The sequence below is a fragment of the Manacus vitellinus genome, unplaced genomic scaffold, assembly GCF_001715985.3.
Source record: "Manacus vitellinus isolate BGI_N305 unplaced genomic scaffold, ASM171598v3 scaffold_103_pilon, whole genome shotgun sequence".
In the NCBI taxonomy this organism is placed as follows: Eukaryota; Metazoa; Chordata; class Aves; order Passeriformes; family Pipridae; genus Manacus; species Manacus vitellinus.
This window is the reverse complement of record NW_021938814.1, coordinates 782,906-802,028: the sequence shown is the minus strand read 5'-3', so window position 1 is coordinate 802,028 and position 19,123 is coordinate 782,906. Positions and strand designations below refer to the sequence as shown.

The window sequence follows — 19,123 nt, the reverse complement described above, 5'->3', positions numbered from 1 at the left end:
AGCCCAACTCTATTTAAGACTGTTTGTACACTTGTGGATCATAATCTGGGGTGGGAAATAAAATCAGTGTTGCTCTTGATGCTTCTCTGCTCTCTTGTTTTTAGCACAACAAGCTTTATTTTTAATTTTTCCTCACAGAACCCTAGAATGGTTTGGGTTGGAAGGGATATTAGAGATCATCCAGTTCCAACACCCCTGCCATGGACAAGGACACCTTCCACTAGCCCAGGTTGCTCCAAGCCCCATCCAGCCTGGCCTTGGACACTTCCAGGGATGGGGCAGCCACAGCTTCTCTGGGAAACCTGTGCCAGGGCCTCACCACCCTCACAGCCAAGAATTCATTCCCAATATCCCATCCAAACCTTCAGTTTAAAGCCACTCCTTCAGCTGGCTTCAGTGAGGTTGTAAAGTCTTGGAGTCCGTGGTACATCCCCCAGAATGCTGTTGGGGAGGAATTCACGGCTTATCCCAGGGAGCCGCGCTGAGCTGCAGGGATGCTCCGGCATCACAAGGATGTGCTGCCTCTGCCGTGCCCTGCAGCCATGTGCTGTTTGGAAGCAGCTGCCTGTATCCTTGTAACCCTCTTGACAGCGTCAGGAACAACTGAGGGACTATAAAAAGTCTCTTTTGATATCAGATGGTCAAGCCTTGGGCCGACTCCAAGAGATTGCTTCCAGGAGCCAGGCTTGGCCCGGAGCCCTTCTCCCGGCCTCCCTGAGTGGTTCCAGCTGAGAGGCTCCATCAGTTGCTAATGCACCATAAATAAACATCAGAGTCTAAACCTTGCTCCAAAATACCAGGGGAACTCCTCGTTTTAGGCTCTGCTGCCTGTTGTCCCCCGCGCGTGACCCCGGTTGTCCCAGCAGATTCTTCCTCCATGAGGTAAGCTGGCTGGGATAAATGGGAATGCGTGGAGCTGGCTGGATTCATGCTCTAGGTATTTATTGCTAGAAATGGTCAAAAAAGTTGGGCAGTGAAACTGGTGGGTGCAGGGATGGGGTTTAGTGGGGTGATGTGTATGTAGTAATAATAAATCGGTGTTAAATTAAAGCTGAAATTAAATAAAGCTTATCTGTAAAAAAGAAATAAAATACATAAATATTATACGAATAAATATAAAACAAAAAATAAATAATGCAATAAATTTGGTATATAAAATAAAATATAAATATATATATAAAAATCCGACTATAGAATATATAGAGATATTTATATGTATAAAACATATATATATAATATTGTATATATATTATATATATAAAATATATTTAAATCTATATATTTTAAATCTTTTTATAGATTTTTAATCTCTGTATATTATAGAGATAAAGAGATAAATCTACGTATTTATCTATATTATTATATTATCGGCATATAGAGATAAATCTACGTATTTTTGGCCTGGAATTGTTCAAGGCCGGGCTGGATGGGGCTTGGAGCAACCTGATCCAGTGGAAGGTGTCCTTGCCCATGGCAGGGAGTGGAATGAGGTGAGCTTTAAGGTCCCTTCCAACCCAAACCATCCTGGGATTCTCTTATGTGATTGAAATAAATATATATAAATACATAAATAAAAATAAAGCTTAAATTAAATAAAGCTTATATAAAAATAAATAAAAATCTTAGTAAGCATCTCTAGATATATAAATAAAAATAAAGCTTAAGTTAAAGCTGTGCTGGATTATGGTTTGTGATGGGAGACCTGCAATATAAAAGCTGTTTAAATCCAGATGTGCCCAACCTCTGGATTCAGGAACACCAGGGCCAGTGGGATCCATCACTGGAAGTCACCTGGATGGGGCAAGTTCACAGCTGGATATTTTCCAGCCTGTTTTTAGCAAAGAAGGATGTTGGTGTGAGGAAACACGAGCCAGCACAACCACATCTGCCATGGGGGTGTGTCCTGCTCGGGTCACGTGCTGGCAAACAAATTCCAGTTTTAATTATAATCCTGTGCCTGGGAGTGCACAGGGAACTCCCACTGCTGCCAGCACGTGGTGAGATCTGAGCCCTGTAACTGCCCCTCCTTAGGATAATGACTTATTGTCTCCTTCAGCATTCCTCAGGGTGGGAAAATACAGCCTGGCTGCAGCCAGCTCCTGCTCCTCTGGCTCCTGCCCGTCTTTTGCAGCAGGGATGGGATGAGGGGCTGCTTTCCATAGGGCATCCAGAGGCAAAGCTTGGCATGTCTCCACACAGCTGAGAATTTTGGGGGGATATGTGCGAAAACCAGAGCGAGAAACAACACAGGGGCTTGAACATGGACAGCCACCTGCAGAGGAGATTCCAAAACTCCTTCCAGGCTCAGGCATGTGCCGTAATCTCCTTTCCATAGACTCGTCATAGAATCCCAAACTGGTTTGGGTTGGAAGGGACCTTAAAGCCCATCTCATTCCACCTCCTGCCATGGGCAGGGACACGTCTCACTAGCCCAGGTTGCTCCAAGCCCCATCCAACCTGGTCTTGAGCACTTCCAGGGATCCAGGGGCAACCACAGCTTCTCTGGAAAACCTGTGCCAGGGCCTCCCCATCCTCACAGCCAAGAATTCCTTCCCGATATCCCATCTAACCCTGCCCTCTGGCAGTGGGAAGCCATTCCCCCTTGTCCTGTCCCTCCAGGCCCTTGTCCCAAGTCCCTCTCCAGCTCTCCTGGAGCCCCTTTAGGCACTGGAAGGGGCTCTGAGGTCTCCCTGGAGTCTCTCTCCCCTTCTCCAGACTGAACACCCCCAGCTCTCTCATCCTTTCCTTTCTCAGTCCAAGCTGTATTTCAGAACTCTCCACCCTTTTTGCAGCCTTTCCCCACTGCAGTGGGATGGCTCCATGCCCAGGTCAGTGCTTTTCCAGGTCAGTTCCCACAAATCGACCGAGCCCAGTTTGGAGCAGACAGAGGGTTTTCCCCCATCCTGGTTTTCTCAGTGCCAGTGAGGGACCCCTGGCCCTGCTCCAGTCCCTTGGTGGTTTCCTTGGTACAATGGACAGTGGGCTTTGCTTTCCCAGGGAGCTCCTTCCCCCTTGGAAGCGACTGCAGCAGACCCAAGGTACAGCCTTAGTGGGAAATGACCCTAAAATCCTCTTTTTCATTGCTCCCCATGGCTTAAAACACAAACACACTGAGATGCTCCTCATTTTAAATGGTTTTTGAATTATTCAGGCTGGTCCTGGGCAGGGAAATGGGACAGATTTGCTGTGAAAAGGAAACCCTTTGGTCAAAATCTCTTTAAAAATTGGGTGCCTTAAATACAGGCTTTAAGGTCCAGCCTGTAACTGTGTAAATAAATTGCTTAACTCTTGGGTTGCTCCTGTGGGAGGGGGAGGACCTGGCCTGTTACCTACATGCTGATTTCCATTTCAATTTCTGTATCTATTTGTATTTCTACTTCTATTTATTATTTATATATTATTATTTATATATTATTATGTATTATTATACTTCTATATTATTATGCATTGTATTTATATATTATTGATATTCATATTTTTATATTATTTGTGTTTCTATTATTTATATTTAATAGGTGGAAGTGGTACCAGGCTCTGCCACGGCCTCTACCAGTGCTTATATTTACATTTGAGTGTCTGTACCTGGGAAATTCCACATTTTATCCAAATGTTGTGTTACCTTACCAGCCAAGGACAGTGCTTGTTTCCAAAAGGCTTGCAGGGAAAAAATCTCTCAACTTGATTTTTAACCATTGCAAAGCAGGAAAATCAGCCAAGGGAGATATTGAACATTGCTGGATGTTGTTCCTAATGGAAGGATATTCTTTCTGTCCTCCTTTTTTTCCCCTTTTTTCGCCTTTTTTCCCCTTTTTTTTCACTCCTGCTGTTATAAAAGTGGTCCATTTTCTCCCCAGACATCAGACATCCAGAAGAACTCTCCCTTTTGAGGAAACCCAGAGACCCATCAAAGAAAAAAAAGAAGAAGTTGGATGATCAGTGCGAAGACGACGCCTTCGAGCTGGAGGGTCCTCTGATCACGCCGGGGTCTGGTGAGCCAGGAAAAAAAATGGGAGGGGGGAAGAATGGCACTGCAATACCAGTCTGATTTAATTCCTTGAGGTCTGTGCAAGAAGCAGACCCCAAATAAATGGCACAAGTCCTGCAGGGCTGCAGCACTCGGTCACGGATGCATGTCTGGAGCTGTCACGCATTTCGGGGAGCAGAACAACACCAGGCTTCATAAAATAAACCAGAACACGAGTGTGGCCACTTTAACACTCAGATCATTTTGCTGAGAGGTTTTCTTAAGGAAAATCGTTCCTAATGTCAAATTCCAGGTGTGTTTTAGGCTGTACCACTGTCCTACTCCCTATTTATAACCCAGGAAGAGCAGTGTTTTATTAATTGCATTAGCGTTGCCTTATGTTGTGTGTAGCTGCTAAAAGACACCCCTTTTATTGCTGTGTGGTAGTTTGCCAGTCTGAATTCCAGAACCAGAACAGCACTGGGAAGAGAATTGCTGGTGAGGTAACGTCCCTGATTGGAATAACATCCCTGATGGAGGAATATCCTTGATGGAGTAACATCTCTTACCCAGGGCAGCAAATTGATGCAGGTGTTTGCAAGCAGAGGGTTTTTCAGCTCTGTTCTGTGGCTGCTGGAAGTCTGGTGTTTGAAGGCAAATGGCAGGAGTTTAAACCATCATTTTGGCCAAGTGGGAGCACTTTATCCCAAATGGACTTGCGGAGTCCGTGGCGCTGCCGGGCGGGCGAGACGTGTCTGGCTGCCAAAGCTCTTGGGTTTAAATCTCGCAATCTGAGGGTAGCAGGGCAGCTTTGATTTAAAAAAACACCTTGGAATTCAGTAAACTTGTATTAATTGGTATTAAGTGAACTGAAGGGAAGGTCATGAAGTGTGGTTAATGCCAGTGGTGGCACTGGGCTTGCAGGCAGAAAGGTTTTTGCACCACGATCTCCGCATCAAACCATCAGCACGGATCTTGGCAAGGGAAAAATAATCCCTGTTTTGCTCTGATCCTGCACTTTCTCCTCTCAGTTACTTAAAAATGCTTCTGGACTAGTCCCTCTCCCACTCCTGGCTCAGAGATATTGGGCAAGGCTCCAGCCAATTTTCATTTCCATTTGGCTTTTTCATCCTGAAAGTCTGTACGAAGCCTTTCCAAAAGCCAGTGTTCACGGAGAGAGAGCATCTCTGTTGGATTAATAGGAAATACTTGGCCTGCTTTGGGGGAAATGTAGGCAGAAGAGAGGGTTTTATTTTAATTATTTATTGCTCTTTCAGTGAGTCACTTTGCTGGTTTTGCTTTCCCTGTGAATGAAATCACTTGCAGCAGGTTGAATTCTTGCGTGTTCAGGTGCCATTAGATAAAAGTCATGGTTTTAATCTGAATAAACTGTTCCTAGCGTTGTTCCAACGCCAGTCCATGTGCTGAATGCTTCTGAAAAACAAGTTAATAATTCAGGATGTGCTGGTTTCAGTGTGTGGGGATGTACTGGGTGTGTTTTGTCACTGAGCATCCCAAACCTGGCAGTGAAACCATTTAAACCCCAGTCAGCAGGGCTGCCAACACTCCCACAGGCCGTGTTGCCCAACACTTTCCATTAGAAGACCTGTTTTCACTTGTTTATATAAATTAGCCAAATTTGTAGCTATTTCTACTGGAACTTTCCATGACATTGCCTGGCCTAGGGCAGATTTTCTAAGGGAAGCTTCTTTTGAGATGTTTCAGGTGTTTGGAGAAGTGGATGAGGAGAACAGTGGAGGGGAAGCTTTGCTCTGATGGAGCGAACACTCAATCAGAGGAATGGGGGGGGATATCTGTGGAAAAACCTGCCCAATTTGAGGCAAGAAGTGGGATTTTTCTTTTGTTGGTCCAGTTGATGCTCAGCCCTGTGTGCTTGAGCCACGTGAAGGCTGAGACTGAGACACTGCAAGGATGGATGGGGAGGAGGCAGGAGCATCCTTCGGGATGTGGTTGACAGATGGTGTTGGTGGTTTGTTGCTGGTTCTTGTTGGACTGCTCTACTCCAGTGTTGTAACAACCCATGGGGAGAGCACCTTTCTGCTGCTTTTATAACCATAGAATCATAGGATATCTCAAGGTGGAAGGGACCATAAGGATCATCGAGTCCAACTCCCATCGTGTAAGTACCTGGTCTGAGTACCTGGCAAATCATCCCTGGCCTTCTCCTTGCAAGTGTGAAGCCTGAAGGGCGGTATCTGCATCCCTTCATCATTTCTGCTGCTTTTTTTGCTCATGCCTGGATCTGTCTTGATGGAGGTACCCACAGTGCTCACTGGTCCCATCCAAACCGGGATGCCAGCAAAACTAGGAGGGGCATTAAAAGCATCCTGATGGTTTTCTTTTATTTGGTGGTTTTCACTTTTATTTTCCATCCTGTCAGGCAGTTTGGAATCCCATTTCTATATTATTTGGTGTTTCCTAGCCAGAAAGTTGGCAGTCATGGGCATGATGCTGCTGATTCAAACAGTTCCTCCTGCTCCTTGAGATACCCGTCGTGAAAAATGAGGGTTTGGAAAGGTTTTTTTTTATTGGTTTGGTCTTGGAATTTTCCAGTCTAGCTCAGCTGTGTGCCATTCCTTGTGCAACGAGGGAGGAGGGATGGTTTGGAGTGAGGAGGAGGTGGAGCATGGCCCGAGGTGGCGGTTCAGAGCAGCAGGAGGTGGCACAAATGACCTTGTTTGTGGCATCTCAACCCTGTCACTGCCTTCAACACTCTCAGCAGTGCTCTGGGAGGGAGGGTGATTTGAAAAGGACACGGCCCTTTCCCAAAAATCCAGTTTGTTGTCGGACCTTCCAGGTCCTGGTAGGCAGATTTATGTCCAGCAGATGCTGCTGAGTGAGCTCGTTGCCTGGTGTACGTACGCAGCGGAATTCCTGGCGTTAGGACATGGTGGTTGATCCTCCCTTCTTTTGAAAATCTGGATTTTATATAAACGTAAAAGTCAATGTTCTTGTGAGATGAATAGGGGCTGTTTCATTGAGTGGTTTAGGTTGGAAGGGATATCAAGCCCATCCAGTTTCCACCCCCTGCCATGGGAAGGGACACCTTCCACTAGACCAGGTTGCTCCAAGCCCCATCCAGCCTGGTCTGGAACGCTTCCAGGGATGAGGCAGCTCTCTGCTCAGCTCTCAGCTATTTTGGGGTGTGAGATACCAAGCTGTGATTTGCTTGTTTCTCTTCAAAAAGACTCATTTTAAAAGGTTTGGGCGGGTTTTTCGAACGCTGTGAATCCGTACAGAGCCGCAGAGCTTTGAAAGGCCCGTGAGTAACGTGTGCTTTGGGATCAGTTTTGCACCACGTCGCACCACCCGCTCAGCACATTAATACCAAATGTGTGTGGCCATCTCAGCAAGCTTTTCCATCCAGGAAATGCCGCGTTCCCGTGCCCGGCTGTTCTTGTAACATGAGTAAAATAACGTGAAGTCACTCGGGTTGCTTTGCTGCCGAGTCCACCAGCGCCGCTGCCAGCACTCCATTGGGGTGGTTCAACCTCACCTGTGCTGTTCTGCCTCCTTCTAAAAATGCCCATTTTTGGCTTCTGTCCTTTCCTGCTCTCCGGGTGACTTTCTCTCGCCTTCTCACTTCCCTCCTTTCTTTTCCCTCTCCATAGGCACTGATATTCTTTACATCGGCCCCGTCAAAGGTGAGCTCCACCTCAGTAGGACTTTTACCCTCTGCCTCTGGTCTCTTTGGCTGCACCCTTAGTTTATTTTCCTGCTCCTCTAAAACCTTTGACTTCCAAAATCTTTAAGCAACAGGTAATACCGGTAAGTCGGGGGCCACTCATGTCCCAGGTGCCACAGAGACTCAGGGGGCAGGATTTTCCCGGCATGGGAGACCTGTGTCTTTTCCCACCGTGTGGGATGGAATGAGTTTTCCATCAGTTTTGCTCTTGGAGAAGAGCCGAGAGAGAGAGAGGAGAGGAGAGGGACGGCTTTCCGTGGGAGAACAAGCAGCGCAGTGTTTTCCCACTGTGGAAAGATAATGGTGGAAAAAGGGAAGGTTTTTTTTCATCCGTTGGCTGGGTTGGGAGCAAGGCAGGGCTCGTCCCAAAGCTAACTCCCGACTTTTATTCCCCTTGCTGGTAGGAAATATCTATTCAAGCCCAGGACTGTATAGCAAAACGATGACGCCGACCTACGACGCCCACGACGGCAGCCCCCTGTCACCCACCTCCGCCTGGTTCGGTGACAGCGCCCTGTCGGAAGGGAATCCGGGAATCCTGGCCGTGAGCCAGCCCGTCACCTCCCCAGAGTCCTTAGCAAAAATGTACAAGCCCCAGACGCTGCTCGATAAAGCCAAAATCAACCAAGGGTGAGTGGAGGAGTCGAGGATTTGGGGGGGGGGGGTTTTTTCTTTGCTGATTTTAAATTGTGTCGCCGGAGCGTTTTGTGTGTGTTATCCCGTGTTGGCAATTCACAGGTGGCTGGATTCGTCCCGATCCCTGATGGAGCAGGAGGTGAAAGAAAACGAGGCTTTGCTACTGCGGTTCAAGTACTACAGCTTTTTTGACCTGAATCCAAAGGTACAGAGCTAGTTGTTTCACTTGCATCTTGCAGGCAAAGGCTTGGAGCAAAGGATGCCTGGATCTCTTAACGTGCTTTTGTGTTGGTAAACCTTCCCCCCAAAAAAAACATGAAAATTTGAATGGAGTTTGAAAATGAGTCGTGCAGGAATCAAACACAGGATTTGTGCTCCCTGTATATCAGATTCCTAATGTTTAGGTGTTGCTAGAGATGCTGTGAGGGGTCTTAGAGCCACTTCGCTTCGGTGGCAGAGGATTTTCAGTCTCGGATTGAAGTGTTGTGTTGAGAGGTCAGAGAATCCCGGAATGGTTTGGGTTGGAAGGGACCTTAAAGACCATCTCACTCCAACTCCCTGCCATGGGCAGGGACACCTTCCACTGGATGAGGTGGTTTGTCCTGAACTGGGCACGTACGTTTTCCGACGGTTCCGTGTTTCTGTGCTGTGCCGCAGTACGACGCCATCAGGATCAACCAGCTGTACGAGCAGTCCAAGTGGGCGATTCTGCTGGAGGAGATCGAGTGCACGGAGGAGGAAATGATGATGTTTGCAGCACTGCAGGTGGGACAGAGCCTTGAGACGCCGATGGTTTGGGTTAAACTTGATTTTGTGGCTTTGCGGGTTTCTCCGTTGATTAACCTGATAAGTGAAATCATGGAACCACAGACTGGTTTGGCTTGGAGGGCACCTTAAGACCATCTCGTTCCACCCCCTACCATGGGCAGGGACACCATCCACTAGCCCAGGTTGCTCCAAGCACCATCCAACCTGGCCTTGGACACTTCAGGGATGGGACAACCACAGCTTCTCTGGGAAACCTGTGCCAGGGCCTCATCACCCTCACAACCAAGAATTTCTTCCCAATATCCTATCTAAACCTACTCTCCTTCAGCTTAAAATCGTGTATTTTAAGCCTCACCTGGTCTTTGGTGGGAGCTTGGCCTTCTCAAGCTGGTAGAAGTTGGATCGTTTCCCGTCTCCTAATCCTCAATTGAGTTTACTAGATTTATTTTGAATTTAAATGTTTGCTGCCGATTATTTCTCGTGAAAAATAACTTCACCTTCTTTTACCAAACGTGTTTATATCTATCTTAACTTTTAGTTTTGCACTTTCTTAAACCCACCCAATACGTACACGGTGTTACTGAACTGTGCCTTTCTGGCCCTGTGCCCCCTAAACAGCTGGGGATAATCTGTGGGTTTCCCAGAACTATTTATTTATATCTGTTTCATGAAGTATTCGGTGTGATTTGGCATAAATGCTACACCTGCTATTGACTTCTGTGGGACGGATGGCAGACATTTATTCCGTGTGGTCTGGCACGACTCGTCGCTGTAGGATGCAGGAATGTCCCCCTCAGGAGCAGGGCTGTCTGCTCCAAGGGCCCCTCCCAGGAAAAAAAGAGAGAAAACAGAAATATAATGACTCAGTTTACATCCCAGCACTCCAGAGTGGGTTGAGCACAGTCCTTCCTGTGAGATTTCATGAATGTTTTTGGTTTTCTGGGGCAAAAACAGATGCAAAGACACGGAGTCACGGAATGGTTTGGGTTGGAAGGGATTTGGTCCATCTTGTTCCAACCCCCTGCCATGGGCAGGGACACCTTCCACTAGCCCAGGTTGCTCCAAGCCCTGTCCAACCTGGTCTTGAGCACTTCCAGGGATCCAGGGGCAGTCACAGTTTCTCTGGGCAACCTGTGCCAGGGCCTCCCCACCCTCACAGGGAAGAATTCTTTCCCAGTATCCCATCTAACCTTGCCCTCTGGCAGTGGGAAGCCATTCCCCCTTGTCCTGTCCCTCCAGCCTCTTTGCCAGCTCTCTTGGAGCCCCTTCAGGCACTGGGAAGGTGCCCCTGGAGGGAACAGCCCCATCCACCAGCAAGTGTCCTGGTTTGTACTGGGCAAAGCATCACCAGAGGTCAAGAGAGGTGATCCTGCCCCTCTGCTCGGTGCTGGTGAGGCCACACCTGGAGTACTGGGTCCAGTTCTGGGCTCCCCAGGGCAAGAGAGACATGGACAGACCGGAGAGAGTCCTCAGTGATGGGCCACAAGGATGATGAAGGTCCGGGAACATCCCTCCTATGAGGAAAGGCTGGGATTGTTCATCCTGGAGAAGAGAAGGCTCTGGGGGTCTTACTAAGTACATAACTACCTGGTGGGAGGCAGGGAAGGAGCTGGACAGAGGTGCCCAGTGGCAGGACCAGAGGCCGTGGACACAACCTGGAACACGGGAGGTTCCCTCTGAACATCAGGAAACACTTTTTTACCGTGAGGGTGACTGAGCACTGGCACAGGTTGCCCAGAAAGGTTGAGGAGTCTCTATCAAAGTTACTCAAAATCCAACTGGACATGGTCCTGGACAACATCTGGAGCAGGGAGTTAGGACCAGGTGACCTCCAGAGGTCCCTTCCAATCTCAGCCAGTCTGTGATGCTGTGGAAAGAGCAGCTCTGCCCTGTGGGGTCCGGAGAGGTCCTTCAGGGGTTGTGCCACCAACTCCTTGAGCTGAAAACATCCAAGATGGTCATTCCTGTGCCTTGCCTTCCAGTACCACATCAACAAGCTGTCCATCATGTCCTCGGAAAACCACCTGAACAACAGCGACAAGGACGTGGATGAGGTGGATGCTGCACTCTCGGATCTGGAAATTACCTTGGAAGGTGGCAAGACATCCACCATCCTGGTAAGGGTTACAGGCACACCATGTGTGTCCCCTCCTTCCCTCCTGGGAATCTTTCCAGACCTCCAACCTTTTTTATTTCCTTCCTCTCCCTTTTTTTTTTCTATTTCTCTTATGAGAAAGTTGCCCCCGGCCCAGTGAAGTGACACAAAACATAGACCCCCAATAATATTTGCTTTAAAATAGGGGATTTTTTAGATACTGAGGGATAGTTCTGGGGGCAGGGAACCACAGAAAGTGTCTGGAGAAGTCCTGGAGGAACCAGAATCTTACTGAATCCTCGCTACAGCAAGCCACCTTCCTGATGAAATAATGGAAAAGTAAATTTAAATGGATGTGATTTCTGTCCTCACTACTGACTTTCCCAAATACTGAGTTCTCCACGCTGAGGTTTCTCTTCCTCTGTTTCTAATTCATGTTTTACAGCACCTAAAACGGCTGCTGTGATTTTCAGAACTAATTTATGCTTATGAAACCTTACTTTTATTGCACTGGATTTTAGCCTATGTCTCTATTTCAGAGGATTTGGGGGGGGGTGTTTTCAAATATGCTGTTTTAACGCTCGTTTTCCACCTTTAAAAATGTAAGGGTTTAAAATTAAAATGCATTAAAAAGGCTCAGTCCTGTCAGCCTTGGCCCAGCACAGCTTTTCCAGGCTTTCTGCACATTTATACCGTCTCTAAATTTCATTTTAAGTTCTTTCCAACCCTAAAATCCCTGAAATTTTCCGGTTCTACACTTCATATAATTTTTTTTTTAAGTGTTTATGAAGGGTCTTTTTGAAGTTACATCCATGCTTAGATGCTGTATTGGCATTAACAACAGCAGAGCTTTGCAATATAAAGCAGTGGCTGCGACAGAAACGACGACAAATTTTTATCACCGAGACATATTTTCTAATTTCTTCTCAAAACCAGATTTGGAACACACCACTAAGGAACAAACCCTGCCAGATAAGAGCGCAGAGGACAATGATTCATCCAAAAAACCCCCATCCCTTTCGGTAGGGCTTGCAACCAGGAGCCATTTCCAGATGCATTCGAGTAATTGAATACGGATAATGGATTGTTTGTTTAGATTCTGCTTTTTTTTTTCCCTGTGGTATCTATAAACAGTTCACTGCAGACTGAAAGTAAACTGTCCTGCTACTGGAAGCTGCTGGAGCAATCCTTCCTTTTTCTATCCCTCGAAAACCCTTGAGTTTCAGCTCCCGGGAGTTGCAGGTGCCCCCCTGTACGTTTTCCTCATGCAAAAAGGGAATTTAAACTCAATATCTAAAGATCCATTGGGGGAGGGGAAAGTCCTTCTAGACACAGAGATCCCTTCTCCAGTCAGATTTCTGTGGAGGTGCATCTTTTCCTTTTGTTTGGAGCATAGGGAAGTAACTGAAGGAGGAGAAAAATCCCCCGTGCGAACACGAGCCGCTGTGACCGCCCGTGACCTGGCGGGTGGGAATTGGCTCCAGCAACAGCAGGAATTCCTCAAAGGAAAATAAAACCTTGTCCTCTGCTTTCCAAACAGCCCTGCTGGGCTGTGCCATAGGTTTTTTTCACCGCTTGATTCTCCCGGGAAGCGGCTCTGAGGCTTTCTCAGGAGCAGTTTTAGTGACCCCTGAGCCGCGATGTTGCCCCCCCGGCTTCCTCCCCTGCACCACATCCCTTCCCTCCCGGATCCACCGACCCGGCTCCGCTGGGGCAGGCGGGTGAATGGGATAATCTTTGATTTTCAGGGTGACATCACTTCCATCCCGGAGCTCGCCGACTACATTAAAGTCTTCAAGTAAGTGCTGATGGGAAGAGCTGCTCGTGAAACTGGTAATGGCAATGAATAATTAATGGTCCTACCTCTTAACATACTTTTTTTTTTTTTTTCCATCTCCTGGCCATAAGATATTCAAAGTATTCAATACTTGAAGTTGATTAGTTCTTAAATAAAAAATTCGGGATGTTCTCCTACTGGGAGGGTTTGCTGCAGCCCATAGCCATCAACATGTGCTGGGTTATTTCTTTAACACATTTACTGCCCAGGAGATAATAAACCATCCTGAAAGATAATAAACCATCCTAAAATTAGGAGTGAGACCTAAAAACCCTCCTCAAACACTTCTCCTCGTTTGCTGGATGGATTCTAAGCCAGTCTCTCCAGCCTCTCCGTGCCAGAAGGAGCAGGTTAAGTTGACTCTGCTCCTCTTCCAGCTCACTCAGGATTTAGGGATTTTTTTTTTTTTTAGTTTGCTTTGACTCGGATGGTGGAACGTGGAAACCGGGAACAGCAGCATCTGGGCTTGGAGTAACATTTTTGGCAGCCACGACTGTCTTTTGCAATTTATTGCCGGCTGAGGCGAGGGATACAGTGAAAGTTCTGGAAACTGGGAATTGTGATGAGATTTCACAGCAGAACTGCAGGATAGAGGGGGGGGGAAAAAGGCTGTAGGAAGCAAAATAGCTCTGGAACAAGCCTTTATTTTATTAATTGTTTGGTTCTGGAGCCAGAACCTGGCACTCACAGCTCTGAAAAACTCCTTCTCCCTCTCCAAAGGCAAATTAATGAGGTCTCTGCGTCTGTCTGGGCTTGTGGTCTGGCTTAATCAGGGCAAAGTTTCAGGGCTGCAGCCCCTCAGTGGGTGTTTCTTCCCTCCCTTGAACAAACAAACAAACAAAAAACTTGTTCTTCCCTTTGATCTGCTGATTTGCCAATAAAATTAGGCAGGACTCAGGGAGCTAATTGCCTGCAAATTGGAGCACCAGGAGATGGAGCAGCCAGAAGCTGCCGGTTCCTCGCCCAGTGAAAGCCTAAAACCCCCTGGGGTTTGGACTTAAAGCTGTCAAACTGAACAGAGAATTCCATTTGCTCCCAAAAATGGGGGTCAAGAGGTATTTTTAGTGTCAGTAGTCCAATGTAAATGGCACGATGTTCAGAGCTGTCCCAGCTTTGGATGTGCCTCTTGTCACACTTCACTTGGAGAGGAGCTGCAATACATGTCCCTAATATTCCATAGATTTAGCTCCTGTAAATATGTCCCTGTATGTGCCTGGTGTTGCTGCAGAGAGTTGGGATGTTTCTCTCTCCCCTGCAAGCCAAAATCATAGAATTCCAGAATGTTTTGGGTTGGAAGGGACCTTAAAGCCCATCTCATTCCAACCCCCTGCCATGGGCAGGGACACTTTCCACTATCCCAGGTTGCTTCAAACCCCATCCAGCCTGGCCTGAAATGCTTCAAGGGCAGCCACAACTTCCCTGGGCAACCTTTGCCAGGGCCTCACCACCCTCACAGGGAAGAATTCCTTCCCAATATCTCCATATATTATGTCCAGCATCAAAATGCCCTTCCTGCAATTTAAAGGAGGCCCCCCAAAAAATCCAAAGGCAATAAAGATGCATTAAGGCATCTTTAACGAAGGATGGAAAAACCTGCACGTGTGGGATGGCTTGGCTGGAGGCTGGTGACTTCTTCCATAGTGGGAAGCAGCTTTCAAAGGAAATTGTGGTTGTATAGTTTTCCCAGGGCAGGGCTGTGTGTGTGCCAGGGCTTTTGGAGGAGGAGGAAATCCAGCAAGGGCAGGAGGAAGCAGCAGATGCCCCAGCTCAGGTGTCCATCACAGGAGTGGGAGCAGGGAGGTTCAGGCAGACATTGTTTCTCCCCCACGTCCCTGATTTCCTTCTGACCTGAGCAGCCTCCAGCTTGCTTTTGCTTGGAAATGGAAGTGCAGATCCCTGAGGACAAGCAGTTGGGGCCATCACATATTTGATCCCTGCAGATGAGAGATCAGCAGCTGTTTCCGGGATGGAAACATGAGAAATGTGTGAGAGGCTGCAGATCCAGCCTTAGAATAAGGTTTATAAATTAGGGAAGGTTAAAAAATTCGAATACTTGGAGCTCTGCAAAGGCCCTGGGCTCGTGGTGGGATGAACTCAGGGTCCCACCCTGCCAAGTGGTCGCTTTGCTTTGCTGCAGGTTTGCAGGGCCATCAGTTCTCCTGCAGAATCAAGCAAAATCCATGCTTTCCTTAGAAAAGAAGTGAACCTTTTGGAGTGTGGAGTGTTTAAATACAAAACAAGTGCACTCGTGCGTGCATGTGGCTGACGAGTCCTTGGAAGTGCCGCTTCCCTTTGGAGCTCCAGCAAAGGGGTTCCAGTTTCGTGTGGTGGGTGGAGAGGCAGGTTTTGCAGCGGTTCAGGGACGTGTCTGTTTTTGTAACAGAGTTCTCCAGCTCCCCCCACCTTGCCCCAAATTACCTCCATGGGATTGAAGAGCCCAAACTTGGCATTGGAGCTCAACTCGGCAGTGAAAGGATGGCTGAGCCCCCGGGCAGGGACTATCCCAGGGGTGGGGGAATAACCCAGGCTGCTGACAGCAGGTTTCCAGGGGTGAAATAATGAGTTTCCTGGTGCAGCAGCTTGTTTTTAGGAGCTTTAGCCAAGCGTGATGTCCCTCCATGTGTCTGGCAGGCCCAAGAAGCTGACGTTGAAAGGCTACAAGCCCTATTGGTGCACCTTCAAAGATACCTCGATCTCCTGCTATAAAAGCAAAGAGGAATCCAACGGGACTCCTGCTCACCAGATGAACCTGAGAGGTAAGAGAAGAGTGAGGTGAGGGAAGAGAAGCTGCTTTTTATTCCAGTAATAGGCTGCTCCTCCTGCATCTTGCTTTCCCACTGCTTTATCACCTCGGCGTGGCGTCCCAGGGTTGGGTAAATGTGTTTAAAGGAATGAGGTGACTGGGTTTGATGGTGTGGCACAGACTTGGACTTCTAGACAGTGTGATCCCACAGGGAAGCACCAACAGCTCCCCAGTAGCATGAGGAGACAACTTTCAGAATCATGGAATGGTTTGGGTTGGAAGGGACCCTCAAGACCATCTCATTCCAACCCCCTGCCATGGGCAGGGACACCTTCCACTTGCCCTTGTTTTTGTCATACTGAGTTCAGTCACAATCTCCGTGGCAAAAAAAAGAGTTTAAGCTGGGAAGAACAGACCATTCTCCTCCTCTGCTGCCTTATTTTCCCTCCTCTGCCCGGTGCTGGTTGGGAGCAGCCTCACTGCAAGCCTCGGGTTTTTAAATTCCTACAGTTGCTGGCTTTCCTTGTGTCAAGTTAAACATTCCTGCTCCGGCAGCCACGGAGCTGCAGAGAGAGCTCATTTGTTTTCCCCGTGGAGGCAGGAGCAGATGGGATGCCAAGCGACCTCGGGCTGCTGTCGGAGCGAAGCCCGGCCCGCAGGACCTTTTTGGGAGCTTTTGACAGATCTGCTGTGACGGCACTTTTAAAAAATCTTGGAGGCGGCGTTGAAGCGGCGCCTGGGAGGACTTGGCTGCTTCAGTTCATCACGCTCCGTGTTTATCCAGCCACTTGGAGTTCTCTCCAGACTCCGGGAGCGGGATGCTCACACCTCACCGCTCACTGCAGCAGCCAAAATCATGGAATCACAGACTGGTTTGGGTTGGAAGGGGCCTTTGAGACCATCTCATTCCACTCCCCGGCCATGGGCAGGGACACCTTCCTCTATCCCAGGTTGCTCCAAGCTCCAAGACCTGTCCAGCCTGGCCTGGAACACTTCCAGGGATGGGGCATCCCATCCTTGCATAAATAACATAGAGGGGTTTCAGGGTGGGAGTCAATACCAATCCAGTCACCTTTTTGTATCCTTTCACAAAAGGAAATATCAGGGAAAGGCTCTTCCCCCAGAGGGTGGTTGGCACTGAACAGGCTCCCCAGGGCAGGGGGCACGGCCCCAAGGCTGACAGAGCTCCAGGAGTGTTTGGACAACGCTCCCAGGGACAGGGTGGGATTGTTGGGGTGTCCTGGGCAGGACAGGGAGTGATCCTTGTGAGTGACCTCAGTGATCCTTGTGAGTCCCTTGCAACTCAGCATATTCTAGGAAAATTTTGGGGTATTTGCCAGCTGTGGGATCCACTCACAAGGCCAGGCAGGACCCATGAAGTTAATTCTCTGGGCATACGTTAGCTTTGGCTTTGTTTCTTTCAAATCAGGTCTTGCTTTTTCCCCCCCAATTTTCCCGTCACTTGGAAAAAGAGACAGCTGACAATGGGTTTTGTCCCTGCTGTGTGGAGTGTTCATCCCCTGGAAGATGTGGTACAAACATTTGGCAGCACTGAGAGACCCTCTACTTGGAGAACTTTGCCTTTTCTTTCCCTGTTTTTGCTTTTCCCCCCTCTTTTTCAAGCATAGTTCCTCACCCCCCATGTTAAACACTGGCTCCCTCATTGCAGGATGTGAAGTTACCCCTGATGTGAACATCTCTGGTCAGAAGTTTAACATCAAACTCCTGATTCCGGTGGCTGAGGGGATGAATGAAATTTGGCTGCGCTGCGACACCGTAAGTATCGCTTGGACTTGGCCACCTCCTCACCCTTTCCCCACCATCAACTCATGCTGAGGTGCTGTTAAGTAAAAAACAGGTAGAAAATGCCCTCGCCTGTGTCTGACCTCAGCATTCCAAACACATTCCAACTCCCTCACCTGTGAGCGCGGAGCAGAAAATCATTCCCTGCTCTTCCTTGGCTTTGTCCTGTGGTTTTAGCCTACGCATTGGCTGGATTTCTGGCCGTCCTGGTGCACGTTTGAGTCTTCTGGGGGGCTAGAAGGGGAATGGAGGCTCCCTTGAGCTTCATCTGGGGGGTCTGGTGGTCGCCCCACGGCTCTGACGGGCGCGGGTCTCTGTTTTTGGGGGGCCAGGAGACGCAGTACGCCAGCTGGATGGCCGCCTGCCGCCTGGCCTCCAAGGGCAAGACCATGGCCGACAGCTCCTACGGCATGGAAGTGCAGAACATCCTGTCCTTCCTGAAAATGCAGCATTTGAACCCGGACCCGCAGCTGATCCCTGAGCAGATCAACACCGACATCAACCCCGAGTGCCTGGTCTCCCCTCGCTACCTGAAGAAGTACAAGAACAAGCAGGTACGTGCTGGCCCAGCGCAGCGTTGGCCTTGGCGTTGGCTTTGGTGTTGGTGTGGTCTGGGCTGACCGGGCACGTGTTTTGGCAGTGGCTGGTGTCTAACACGACGTGTCTTTTGGATGTCTTCACTTTCGTGGGGTGCACGTGGTTACTAAAATGAGATGTGACTGACCCGAAGGGCGTGGTTTGGATGCAGCACCTGGGGATGGCACCCACCACCTGAGCCGTGCCGGGTGCTGTGTGATGTGCACGTGCACAGCCCGGGCAGCGGGGAGTCTTTAATTGTAAATACGTTTAAAATTGGGTTACATTTATTTTAAATGGATTTTGGGAGTGGTTTGGCCCCTGCTGATGAATGCTGGTGGAGCAATGGGGTCAGCTGCCCCATCTCTCCCCACAGCTGGACTCAATCCCCGGTGCTGGGATTAAAACCCCATTCCCCTGCACAGAATCCATGGAGAAATCCCCAGGATCAGCGGAGTTGCAGTTGCTTGCAGTGCTTTATCCACACTTGGCTGAAATGCAGTTTGCATATTTTCTCTCTTTGCTTTTCCACTGCTTCCAAATGCCAGTCCTTGAAACATTGCTTCATTTTTGAGTTGCTGTGACTCGAGCTTGAACTCCACGCTCCATCCCATCCCTGCAGGACAGGGCTGAACTGTTCCACGCTGGAAATCAATGCCTGACTCTCTGAAAGACATTATATGTCAGAACAGCAGCAAAAAAATAAGTAAAGCATTGCTCTGTGGCCTTCTGGTGACTTAAATCCTTCAGCCTCTGGCTGGATGCGATTTCTCCGAGCCCAGAAGAAGGCTGCAAGTCAGAGAAGCAGGAAAAATGTAACTTTTTATTGGCACAGCACAGTGATTTCCTGGCAGTGGAGTTATATTTTATATAGCCCTTATTATTCTTCTGAATAAGCCTTTATATCCACTTGGATGGAGGAGAGGCTGCATAAATATACTGTTTTAACATATATGTGATACTTTCTGGGTTTCCGGTAAAATGGAGGCACCTGG

At 48.4% G+C, this 19,123-nt stretch overlaps 1 protein-coding gene across 1 annotated transcript in view; it reads left to right on the top strand.

Annotated features, from left to right (window-relative positions):
- FERMT2 (fermitin family member 2) overlaps nucleotides 1-19,123 on the top strand; it is a 35,285-nt gene that overhangs the window by 10,335 nt on the left and 5,827 nt on the right. The window contains exons 3-12 of the mRNA XM_018088466.2: nucleotides 3,855-3,989; nucleotides 7,597-7,629; nucleotides 8,075-8,300; nucleotides 8,409-8,511; nucleotides 8,964-9,071; nucleotides 11,057-11,191; nucleotides 12,918-12,967; nucleotides 15,638-15,762; nucleotides 17,419-17,525; nucleotides 17,885-18,106. Of these exons, the coding sequence (XP_017943955.1) occupies nucleotides 3,855-3,989; nucleotides 7,597-7,629; nucleotides 8,075-8,300; nucleotides 8,409-8,511; nucleotides 8,964-9,071; nucleotides 11,057-11,191; nucleotides 12,918-12,967; nucleotides 15,638-15,762; nucleotides 17,419-17,525; nucleotides 17,885-18,106 (1,244 nt within the window). The remainder of the gene's footprint in view (nucleotides 1-3,854; nucleotides 3,990-7,596; nucleotides 7,630-8,074; nucleotides 8,301-8,408; nucleotides 8,512-8,963; nucleotides 9,072-11,056; nucleotides 11,192-12,917; nucleotides 12,968-15,637; nucleotides 15,763-17,418; nucleotides 17,526-17,884; nucleotides 18,107-19,123) is intronic.